Source organism: Drosophila mojavensis, unplaced genomic scaffold (genome assembly GCF_018153725.1).
Source record: "Drosophila mojavensis isolate 15081-1352.22 unplaced genomic scaffold, ASM1815372v1 contig_80, whole genome shotgun sequence".
NCBI classification, from domain to species: domain Eukaryota; kingdom Metazoa; phylum Arthropoda; class Insecta; order Diptera; family Drosophilidae; genus Drosophila; species Drosophila mojavensis.
Genome location: NW_025318906.1, coordinates 14409378 through 14422341, shown reverse-complemented (window position 1 = coordinate 14422341; position 12964 = coordinate 14409378). Strand labels below are relative to the sequence as shown.

Here is a 12964-nt window from a genome sequence, read left to right as displayed (position 1 = left end):
GGATATGTATATAAGACCTTATTGATCTCAGATATCTAAAAAAAACCCTACAGATCTTACAGATCTTAAAGAACTTATAGATTCTATAGATCTTAAAGGTCACAATGATCTTAAATATTTATAGTTCTGAAACGGTTACAGATAGGAATTCTGTTCCAAGTTTACGCGTCCCTAAAGTACCTATCGTAAACCTTCTACATCACACAAAGATCATGATCATAAAGTTAATGAAGCTGAATAAAGTTAATGATAATTTGAAAATCTATTTAATTGCAACTGAAAAAGTTGGGATTGGGGAAGAAAATCAAGTTTTACGTTTGGTTTTTTGCTTGGGATATCTTTGCTCTGGTTAGGTCGGGCCCCTCTCGAATTGGATAAACCTCAATTAGTGTTTTTGCCTGCTTAATCAAATTAGGCAAAGCCTTGGCAACGATGCCGAGACGCAGAGCGTCCAGTTCGAGTCCAAATGCTGTGAAATCCAATTCCCAGCTGGCGGAAAATTATACAAAAAAGAAAATTCAAATGAATGCGAAAGAAAAACACAGACGGCCAGAGTAAAGTAAAGTTGACTTTCATGCGAAAAGTTTTTTGTTAGAATCGCTGGGCGTGAATTTCTGCGCTCCGCGTGAGGGGGAGTGGCTGCCGGGGCGTGCCATGGAGGGCATGGTGTTTCAGTTGTGGGCGTGATCCTATGCCAAACACCGGCGATTATTGTTACAAAATGCAGCGGGCCGTGTAATTTTTTTTGGGCACGCCGGAGCACGCAGTGGGACTTAAAAAATGGAAATTCAAACTCGCTCTGGCATCCGCGTTCGCATTCGCATTCGCATTCAGATTCAGATTTGGATTGGGATTGAGATTCAAATAGCCCAAAAGAAGCCGCGAACTTTGCAATGGCCAACGGGGAGTTATATGGCGAAAGGGGCGGGAGAGGCGTGGCAGGCGGCGGTCGTCCTCGTCTGTTGCCTTGTGGAAATTGTTTTGTGAAAATTAGTTTTGAAACTTTTCGCGTTTGGGTTTGAGTTGGGGTTTTTCTTCTATATTTTTTCCGTATGGAAAATGAAAATCTTAGCGCAGCATGCGAAATTAATTTGCATTTGGGCGTGCGTCAACGTTATCATTTTATTTCCTCTTGTTTTTTTTTTATTTTTTTTTTATTTGTCGGTCGCGTCGGGCCAATAAAAATCAAATTTAAATAATTTTTAATTTATTTAGCTTTACTTTTTCGGTTCCTTTTGCACTCATTCAGGAAAGTTAAATGAGTATATTGGTTTTATGCAATGTCCATCTTGCTGTCCGTCCGTCTGTCTGGCTGTCCGCAGGAATGCAAAGCATATCGACGCTGTTGAAGCTAGAGAGCATAGACTCGTCGATACCCTGCATACAGCGTTGGGTTCTTGAATGATTATTATGCAGTCGATAACACCCGATTTGCACGTTTTTCTTTTCATTTACTTTTTTTTTTTTTTGCGTGTGAGTTTGTGTTTTCCATTGGGATTTTCTTTTGCTCATTTTGCCTGTTGGCCCTTAAACGATTTCGTTGTAATTGCTTTTAAATGATTTGGGGCAGCGCGGAATGTTTGGCAGCGGGAAAAACTTTTTTATTTTGGCATTTTTGATGTGATAATATCCATGCACATTTTGACCGCCAACAACCTTAAAAAGTGAAAAAAAAATTGATATATATATATTTGCAAAATGTAAATTCGTTTTAAATATGTAACCGAAGAAATTGTATTTTGATTGCCCAATAATAAATATAGATTCTTTTAGTTTTATTTATTTAAACTTTATTGCATTCCATTTAAATCCATTTCACAATTCACATTATGGCAAATAGTTTTTGTTTTGTGTTTTTCATTTTTATTTTTTTGTTAATAGATTTATCTCGTTATTACATGCATTTTGCTTATGTATTTTTCAAATATTTTGTTGGCTAAACTAAAATTGTCTTAGATTTGCATTTAACTATTGTTGTTTTTAGCTACACAACTGATGAGTTCATACGGCATCATCAACTCACTTAAATTCATGACAATCACAAAGTTAGGATTTGATTTGGGTTTTCATTGATTGTTGTCTGAAGAGAAGAAGAGATCTATACTTTGGAGTCCTTTAATGAAAATGATTTTGAAGGAGGTGAAATTTGAATCGGAATAGGTTTATACTGGTGTTATTTTAAAGGAAAGTCTACCATCTCTAGTAAGAAAAGTTTACAATTATTTTCTTAAATTTCTTTATACAACTTACTTGCATATTTATACAATAGAGTCGCTTCATCTGGACAGTATTAAATACAGTTGCTTACATAGCTAGATTTTGAGTTGACAAACAAACCAATTGGAGGTGTTAAGTGGGTTTGCATTGCAAATATATCTACCAATGCTATAGATATATATTTATATATATATATTTCTTACTTTTTTATTGAATTTTTTATTTAGACAATACGCACACATATACATATATATGACACATTTATATAATTTACTTTCCGTTTTATCTTAGCCAAAATGTATCACAAACATACATCAAATGAACACTTATTATGCTGAAACTTGTCGCATTAATTGCTTTTGCTTTTTATTTATATATCGAGTTGGATCTTAAAGAACTTAAATAGTTTGTAATATATTTTCCGATTGGCTTAATTTATTTTTTTATCTATATTTTCGCAATTAACTATAGCTAAACTTTTTGGAAACAAGTCTAATTGCAAAGAACATTTTTTGAATTTATATTTTGGTATATGAAAATAAGAAGCGAAGTATGTCAAAATGATCAGAAAACATGAAAAACATAATAAATAATAATGAATAAAAAGTATGCCAATAAAATTGACCAAATATTCGAAAAACGAAGAAAATATACAACAATACAGCAAAAATACCAAAAAATACCAAACATTTACTGAAGTATGCCAAAACTAAATTTACCTATAATTCGAGAAAATTTTAAGAATATACTACATATATAACAAAAATATATTGAAGTCTTAAAAAATCTATTCGAAAATAAGAGAAACGTACAAGAATATATAAAAAATACCAAAAAAAATACTAAAAATACCAAAAATACTAAAAATATGCGGAAGTATACCAAAAATTAAAATTTACCAATAATGCAAGAAACATGCAAGAATATACTACATGTATACCAAAAATATATTGAAATTTGTCACAAAAATCAACCACCGAAAACAAGAGAAACATACAAGAATATACTAAAAATACCAAAAATACTAAAAATATGCGGAAATATGCCAAAAAATAAAAATTTACCAATAATGCAAGAAACATGCAAGAATATACTACATGTATACAAAAAATATATTGAAGTCTGTCACAAAAATCAATTACCGAAAACAAGAGAAACATTCAAGAATATACCAAAAATACTAAAAATACTAAAAAATACCAAAAAATTTCAAAAATATGCGGAAGTATGCCAAAAATTAAAATTTACCAATAATACAAGAAACATGGAAGATTATACCACATATACCACAAATCAAGAAATAAATCTTACCGAAAATAAGAGAAACATACAAAAATATACAACAAATACTAGGGAGAGAAAGAGATAGAGAGAGAGAGCTACAACTTTTCCAGTTTGACTTAAAGCTAGAAGACATGCACAATATTTAGACACACAGACGCACACACACATACACACCGACATTTATATAGATATATAACTACTTCACGGTTAGACCCAGCAGACGAATCATAATCCTAATCCTAGAGCTCTATTTGCGAAACTCGGCCATTGACTCGCCGCCCAGAGCCATCGAGGGCGGTGGGCTGTGACAGGCGACGCGGACGCGACTCAGACGCAGGCTGCCCGTGTGATGGGCGCCGTGCGGCGTGTGGAGCAGGGCTCGGGATTGCCCCTGCTGATGCAGTGGATGGTGTGCGCACTTGGTCTGCCGCGCCAGCTGGCTGTTGGCGAGGATGACGTCCTCTGCGTACTAAATGTCCGGAATGCTGCGCCCTGCTGCCAGCTTGGCGGCCACGCTGGAGACGGATGCGGAGCCGGCCTCGTCTGGGGCAGTGCCGAGCGCCAGTTTGCTCTTGGCGCAGTTGGCATCGTGGAATAGATGCTCGCAGAGCTTCGGCTCGGATGTGGAGAACTTGCTCAGCTCGGCGGCGGTGGCTTCCTGGGCGGCCGTGCTGCCGGACATATTCAAATGCAGATCGCTGTGCTTGCTGAACGAGGTGGTCTGATGCTGTTGCGGCTGATGCACCTGATGCACATGCCCGTGCACGCCCACGCCCACGCCCACGCCGCCGTGCTGATGGTAGGGGAAGTGCGGGAAACTCTTCTGCATGGCATGCAAATTGCCCGAGCTGACGGTCCGTTCCAGGATCTCGCCCCAGTACTTCTCCGACAGACCCTCAATGTCCGGCCGCACTGTGGCATAGCCATCGCCGGTCAGCTGATGGGCGTGGCCGCCGCCGCCCAAAGTGCCGCGAATGTACTGCGAGGCGCTGCGACTCAAGCTGTTGGCCCTGGAGCGTGCGCAAATGCCCAGAACAGAGCCGCCAATGGCGCTGCCAATGCCACCGCCGGCGCCAGAGCCAGCCGCGCCACCACTGCCCCCACCACCCGCACCACTGCCACCACCACCTGCACCACCATTGTTGGCCGGTGGCCGTGAGGCGGGCGGCTCGGGCGGCATTGGCAGCGTTGTGATTTCAAAGTCGTTGGCATTGATGTGACAACAGGCTGATTTGTGTTCGGGCGTATCCTCTTTGGGGAAGCACTGAAAGAGTGAGAGAGAGAGAGTATGTGTTAGTGTGTGTGTGTGAAAGCATCATAAATAATAAATATTTCATTTTTAAAATGTCAAGGCTTCGAATAACATGAGTTGTTTAGTATCTCATGCCACTTTGTCTTCTATGTCCGTTAATCTATTATTTTATTTATTAATGGATTTATTGAAAATGATTTATTTTTAGTTTGTATTGTTTGTAAAAAAAGCTTTTCAAAATATTATGTTTTCCTTTTTGTCTAATCACGAGTATATGACAGGACAGAGGAGCTTCTTGTTGTCAGGATTAGTGTTGGAGGTATTTCTTAATTTCGCAGTAAACTACTTAGTGTGAGACAAATATAGCTGCTGTTGAATGTGGTACCCGGTGTTGCAGAGGGAGAGAGTGAGAGAATGAGATGGCATGATGCTTTAGAGTGATACAGAAGAAGCTGCTAAACATTGCAAGTCGATGGACGTAGAGAGCAATTGATTTGTTAAAGTATAGCAACAATACAGAGAACTCTTTATAGAGTGTATATATACGTATGTATATAGCTCTACGGATACGGTAGGTGGATGTCCTTACTTAGGACGACATATATAAAAAAATATATATGTATTATTACTCTGCTGCCTGACTTAAGTACCTAAAAGTTTTTCCAATTGAAGGGAGCCATAACTTACAAAGGCTATAACTTTGGTCATATACGAGCATATAAAATATTTCATGAGTAAGTCAGAATGTTGCAGTCGGGTGCTACTGACTGTAGAATGCTCATTCACAGCTCAAACGTTGCCGGTTGGCATGAATAGCATTTAATAAGGACAGAAGGACAGACGGACGTCAGGATGTTTGCGAATGAACATAGAAAGTATTAATTGGCCGCATAAATTAGTGCTTCTTTATATCATATATAAGTAGCTTCATTTATATTCCCTTTATTATTCCCCAATGGACAATCTAGAGAATCTTCGTTTCCTAGATTTCAACTTCACCTTCCATATACAAAGCAGAACGAAGAAAACATAATATATAATAATATAAAATAATATATGATAATATATGTATGCATTAAAATATAACCTCAAGAAATACATTTAAGATATTTAGAACAGTTTCATGACTTGAACCGGTAAATAGTTACGCCACTCTGAAATGTGCTGCACTGACAGCGTTTGCATATTCCTAAGTTTTTTTTGAGCAGTAATTAACAGTACCATTATATAAGAACTCTCAAAAATTGCTCACATAAGTTTAACTATCTTCACATTTCCCATTCTCTGCGATTCACATTAAACATATATTCAGCACGCACCCATCTCTGGCCATAAATAGTGCTCATAAATTGCGTTGGGAGTGACCTCAGTCAGTGTTTGAGTTTTTCGGAAGTAAATCATGCAACTTGACTGCGCTTTACCAAAAACGAATTTGCCTGCCCTTATTTTGTGCCGTTCGCATTCTATCAATAAAAGCGAGTGAGGTAGAAGAGGGCGTGGCATGGGGCATGGGGCATGTAAACGCTGCTTACGGTTTGCTCTTTCATAATTCAAAATCACTTTTCACTGTTTGCGATTACAGTTGTTGCTTGTCTGCTTGTTTGTATGTTTGTCTGCTTGTTTGTTTGTTTACTTGGACGCCAGAGCGAGAATATATGTATGTATGCATGTTTGTATGTTAGCTAGCACCTTTTGGATTTATGACCCTTGGTCCTAGGTCCTTGCGTAATTCGGCTTTGGTTTTGGCATGCTGACAACACAGCTACATCAAATCCCTCAATATATGCGCAGCTTTTGTGTTTGACTTAACAACTTCAAAGCAGCTCAACTAGCTGCATTTAATATTTTGCTTCGTAGTGGAAAAACCTATGGCAGAAGCTTCTGCTTAATGCTGGGGGTCAGTAATCACTTAAACAGGGCAACTAAAGCTGCACTAAATATTAGTAAGCTGAGTGCAGTAGATCAGAAGTAAGAGCAAGGATTTTAGCAAAATGTAAAATAAAGCAAGTCAGATGCAGTCGAGCTTTACTGACTGCAGAATGCTCATTCATGGCATAAACGCTGCCACGCCTCCAATCGGCATTTATACATATACAATTTCTTGCCATAACTAATATACTCATTTCACTTCCTTTAATGAGCATATACACATAACTGTAATAATTATTTATTAGTTTTTAAAAGAGATTTTTTTTATTGCTGAAAATTTAAGACTTCACTTAAATACAAATCCCTAAGCTGCTTCAAGTTTAATCAATGGTATTAAATTTTTTATTTTTTCCTCTTTCTGTTTTTTATGCTGCAAGCCAAGGCAAAAAAAAAAAAAAAAAAAAAAGCTGGAAACAATGCTCAAAAGTCGAAACCTCGCAAAGGCACCGTGAACTCTGTCCGTGTCTGTGTGTGTGTGTGTGTGTGAGTCCGAGAAGCTTAACAATGCACGTAATACTATAGTCCGTAAGGGAATGGGAAAAAAAACTTACTTTGTTTGGCATCAATTGTCGGCTGAGGCGACGAAAATCGGAATTCAGCAGCCAGTACATGAAGGGATTCCACAGGCTGTTGCTCAGCGATGTCCAGGTGACGACAAAGTCCAGAAACGGTGGCAGCTGCAAGAAAGCACAATGAGGAAGGAGTCAGCAGGAGTCGCACGGCCAGAAGATAAATACAGAGCAAATAATAACAAGCAAGAGTACTCGAGTCGAGACTGCTCGATTGGGAGATGACCTGGAACCTGCAACTCCTGGCATACATACGCACGTTATCGATAATCTCTAAGCTATAAAATGTTTTTAATCATTACATAAATCTTCACATTAAATATGAAATCTTCAGCTCTAACAAAATTTAAATTACGCTTAAAAACGAAGTAAAACTATCGATTATTTTCGATATAATAGAAATGGGATGAGTTATCGAAAAACTATTATAAACTCTTATTACGTATGATATACAGGAGCATATGTGTTAATTTTAAAGTCTCTACCATTTATAGTTCACGAGATCTCTGCCTTCATACGGACGAATAGACTGAAATGGCTATAACGACTGAACTTCTCGGCCTGATCATGAGGCTGCCACGCCTCCCTCTGTCTCTTACACATATTTTCACAATACCCTTAAGCCCTGAATTCCCATTTTCAATATTAATATGTATTGTGTTGGCGGTGTGGCTGATTGTGTCGTAGCGTAAGCACTTAAGTACATTACGTATGCGACCCGTGGGCTGCGTTTGCATGCGCATGTAGGTATGCATGTGTGCATGTACTTGCCTTGGAGCCGGTGCAGGCGGTGACAATCTCCTGTATGGTCCACGGCGTGACCATAACAATGAAGCCCAGCGAAATGGCTGCCATCGAACGGGACGTGTTGCCGCTCGAGTTCTTCTCCTGTATCGGCACAATCTGCAACAAATGGCCATCGTTTAGCAATCTAATTACAGGCGCTGCACATCATGTAAACTAGTCGCTGAGGTAGACCACATTGTGGGTTTTTAGGGGGCTTGTGGCATATGCAGCCGGTGGAAATTTATATTTCGTGTAATTATTAAATTGGTCGAAAGTGAGTTATATAAAATAATTCAATTTAGTTGAGTTTTAAGTGTTAATCATTAACATAATTTAATATGCAAACAGATCAAATTATAGATATTATGTGAAAAAAGAAAAAATAAAAATAAATTTAAAAAATATATATTATGTTTTTTATGTAATAAGCAAATAATATTTTTTGCATTAGTTTATACATATTCAATCAAATAATTATTATTTGCTTTTTTTCTGCTTAACAATTATTTTTGTAAAATATTTAAATTTAAAAAAATAATTTAATATAATTAAAAAAAATACAAATAAAAAATAAAAATATGAAATACTTATCTATTATTTTATTAAAAAATTTTGATTGGTTTTAAATATTTAAAAAATTAAAAATAAAGAGTAATTTAAAGTACGAAATAAAAATATAAATTAAAAATTTTTATATTTCCAAAAATTCCAAAAATTAAAAAATTACGAATATTTAAGTGTAACATACAAAATAAAAGATTTGTAAAAAACAGAAAAGCAAACCATAAAATAAAAAGCTTGGAATAGAATTTTTATTGTCAATTTTTATAACTCGAATAATTATGTGATTGAAAGGTATATATTTATAAAGTGTGTGTGTGTGGCTAAGAGTAAATTGAAATACCATTGTATTTAACTGGAGGTCAACTGGTCAAATGGAATGGACTCACCTTTTTGGTAATCTTGTTTGTCATGCTTGGCATTCCGACCAGGCCCATGCTCATGGCCATGCTTAAATGGTTCATAACCGGCGCTCGATGATGATGTGGATGATGCGAGTGTCCATGGCTGCCATGCCCAAATAAGTGGGCGGACTGCTGATGCTGATGCTGTTGATGCTGTTGGTGTTGCTGATGTTGATGCTGATGCTGGTGCTGGTGCTGGTGCTGATGCTGATGCAGTTGCTGCTGGGGCGGATGGTGCGGATGCGGATGATGTGCGGCTGCAGTGAGCGGCATTGTGGGGTCGTTTAGCCGAAAGCGACTCATATGGAAGCTGGAGCCGTAGCAGTACATCAACACCATCGTGGTGGGGAAGTACAGGGCGCATGTGGACAGAATGCGGTACGAGGGCTTGCTGTAGAACGGCTCGCAGGCCATCAGACCCGTGTTGTTGAAATAGTAGCCTATATGCATAAATATATGTAAATATATAAAGAGAGAGAGAGAGAGAGAGAGAGAGGGAGAGAAACGTCAAATGAGCAGCTGCATTCGATGGCCAGCTGGAAATGGATGGAGCACTCACCTTTGGGCAGCACCAGAAACCCAAACACCGTCAGGCTGATAATCCACGTTAAGCTCAGTATGGCCACACAGCCCTGCGAAATACACACACACGCATGCATGAGATATTAATATATATATATATATTTAACAGTTGTTTAGTTGTTGTGGCTAGAGCTAGGTTTAATTTGCTATTCACAATGGCATCCCACCGTGACCCAACCACTATGTTGGCATTAGACTTTGCCACATACTCAGAGTCGACTATCTCCCTCACTCGCACTCGCACTCGCACTCCCGCTCTCTCTTTCTCTCTCTCTCTGTCTCCTTCGCTCTCTGCTTCCAGCTGTTTGTGTGATTTATGGCTAGCGTGGCACTATGTGCTCTGATTTGAAGTCATCCCACTGCGCTACATTGCAGCTGCACGTTCTGCCCTAATCCTAATTACCCATCAAAAGTCAATCTTCTATATGCTCTAAGCCGGGCAGCTCAAATCCATTTGGGCATTTGATGGAGTGAAACGTGAACTTTATAGAAAAATTTTAGTTTTTTTTTTGGCTCTCATTAGTGAGAGGCAATTCTTTATTATTGGATATTATATGTAGTATTAAGTTAAAGAAATTGAATTTTCCTTTGCACATCGTATATATACCTATAAGTTTTCTTTAAAATTATTTTCATTTTATTTCAGTATATTATTTATAATTTTATTGTATTTATTTGCTCAATATTTTTGATTTATTATTAATAGATTTATTGTCAATATATTTTTTTATTTATAGGTTTATTTATTTAACTTCAGTATATTACTTATAATTTTATTTTATTTTATTATAAATATTTTTATATATTTTATTTATTTTCTGTAAATATATTTCATTATTTACAAGTTTATTTATTTAATTTCAGTATATTACGTATAATTTTATTTTACATTATTTGCTCAATATTTTTCATTTATTATTAATAGATTTATATGTTTATTTATTTAATTTCAGTATATTACTTATGCCTTTATTTTATATTGTTTGCTCAATATTTTTTATTTATTATTAATAGTCTTATTTATTTTATTGATTTATTGTCAGAATATTTAAATATTTATAAATATATTTATTTAATTTCAGTATATTACATACAATTTTTTTGTTCAATATATTTTATTATCAATAGTTTTTTATACTTTACTTATTTTCTGCAAATATATTTTATTATTTAAAGGTGTATTAATTTTTTTTTGCAATATATTTTATACGTCAAATTAGTTTCGCATTCATCATTTGGTTAATATGGAAATAATAAATTTCGCTCTGAGCTGCATATTTATTTATTTTTCTTTGGAATAAATTTGCATATTTTTTTAACGAATGATTGCAGTTGCTGCATTGGCCGATTGCTAACAATTGAAAGTTGCATGTAAAAATAATAGTGTAAATTAAATAAACAATAAAAGAAGTTGCAAATAAAGCAAGGGCAAAGTTGAACAATTGTTTGACTGTCCGTCCGACTGTCTGATTGTTGCAAGTGACTTCAAGTGCTGTGAAATGTGCCCATTTCAGTTGCCAGTTCAGCTGTCAGTTTGTCAGTCTGTCAGTTTGTCAGCCAGTTAGTCAGTTATGATAGAGTCGGCAAATGTTTCTCGTTTTGTGGTTGGGCTCTGCCCAATGTTTTCAACGTAATCAAAAGTTTTTAATTCCATTTGCAATTGCCCTTTCATATTTTATTTTCGAGAAATATATTTTTTGTTGTAAGTATGCCCATCTTTTTCTCACTCACTCTCCCTCTCTCTCTCTCTCTCACTCTCTTATTCTGTAGTTATGTTCGTTTGATGTTGTTTGCTAAAGGCAGTGTTTCAAGGCGAAAATACTTTTTGAGGTCATTAGCAAACATGGCTCTGTTTGTATAGCAGATAGTTTTAGTTCACGCAGATCCATTTTGGGCACTACTTTCAAGGTTAATAACCCGCGCACTTATTATGAAATAATTTTAAATGAAGTGAATAGAGATAGGAGAATATACAAAGTAAAGTATAGAGGGGAAAGTTAAGGTATGTCAATGGTATATATGTATCATATAAATCTAATAAATTTTATCTGGGCAGTTTATGGAAAACTATCAACAGCTTATAGCACATTTATAATATAAATTATACATATAAAGATATCCATTCCTAATTCTTCCATTTTCAACTATGCACAGTCAATTATTTCAATATAATATGAATTGGGTCAGTCGCTTTTAAAATAATAAAAGAGAATCTGAAGAAGCAGAAAAAAATGATTTAATAATATTTTGTTGAAGAGAAAACTTTTCAGTTATCATAAATTAAGGAACATAAATTTCGCGCTGCAATTTATGGGCAGTGCCAATAAAAACCGAGACTAAAGCTCCAAAACTTGCAGCTAACCAGAGAGAGAGAGAGAGAGAGGGAGAGAGACAGATAGATATATAGAATGAGAAGCAGCATGAGTGAGTTGTGGAGCCAACAAATTGCGTAGCAGGAGTGTCAGTCGCTTCGGCTTCAGCTTGGGCTTCAGCTTGGGCTTGGGCTGGCAGCGTCAGCTTCCATTTATTAATTTTCGACATTGCACACTTTATTACAAAAAGTGGGCGTGGCTGTGCGCCAATTTCAGCCAACATGCAGCCAAGTATTGCATCGAGCACAGAAGCCTCGAAAGTACAAAAAAAAAAAAATTAAAATAAAGGAAAGCAAAGGCAAAATACAAAAGGCAAAAGGCAGAAGGCGAAAGGCTGAAACGCAATTTTATGCAAATATTTTCAACTAATATTTTTTTGTTTTTGCCTTGTTTTTTACCATTAACTTTTACATTTCAAAATTCGCATGTGCATAACAATTTGGCAGTGTGCGTTCTCTCGCTTTTCCTGGCATTTCCACAAGAATTTCCACACTTTAAGCGGAACTTGAATTTAATACAAATAATAACTTGGCCGCTCAATAATTAAGTTAATATTTTCAAAATAATTTTAAATAAAAAGACTTTGTATAAATATCAACAAAGTGGGAGGGAGAGAGAGAGAGAGAGAGAGCCTTACTTAAGGCAAAGTTTTCGCTTGTTGCTGTCAAAGCGCACATTTCCAATAGGAAGCCCAACTTGATAAATCGAATAAGAAAAAGTTTTTGACTAGCGTTGCCACCTTGCAGCAAAATGCAACGGCTGCTGCAGCGAAAGCTCACGTAAGCGCAAAGCGGATTACGATTGACAGTTGGACATAAGTTGTATAAGAAAAGTACAAGACTTTTGGCAGAGTTATGGTCAGCTGTATCAGAAATATATAATAGGGACTTGTGGAACAGTTATTGCCAAGCTGCCAAGAGCCTGTGGCTCAACCTAATAAAAATGTCTATCAACAGAACTGTAGCAGAAGATGGTCAACGTAATTTGTTATTATATATGTAGGTATGT

The 12964-nt window shown here is 36.4% G+C and overlaps 1 protein-coding gene across 1 annotated transcript in view; it reads right to left on the bottom strand.

The window, feature by feature from the left end:
* Positions 1 to 2926: 2926 nt before the first annotated feature.
* LOC6579882 (5-hydroxytryptamine receptor 1A) overlaps positions 2927 to 12964 on the bottom strand; it is an 80513-nt gene continuing 70475 nt past the window's right edge. The window contains exons 6-10 of the mRNA XM_032729842.2: positions 9562 to 9634; positions 8988 to 9442; positions 8023 to 8154; positions 7234 to 7359; positions 2927 to 4765 (exon numbers count right to left, since the gene is read on the bottom strand). Coding sequence (XP_032585733.1) covers positions 3971 to 4765; positions 7234 to 7359; positions 8023 to 8154; positions 8988 to 9442; positions 9562 to 9634 — 1581 coding nt within the window. The 3' untranslated portion in view covers positions 2927 to 3970. The remainder of the gene's footprint in view (positions 4766 to 7233; positions 7360 to 8022; positions 8155 to 8987; positions 9443 to 9561; positions 9635 to 12964) is intronic.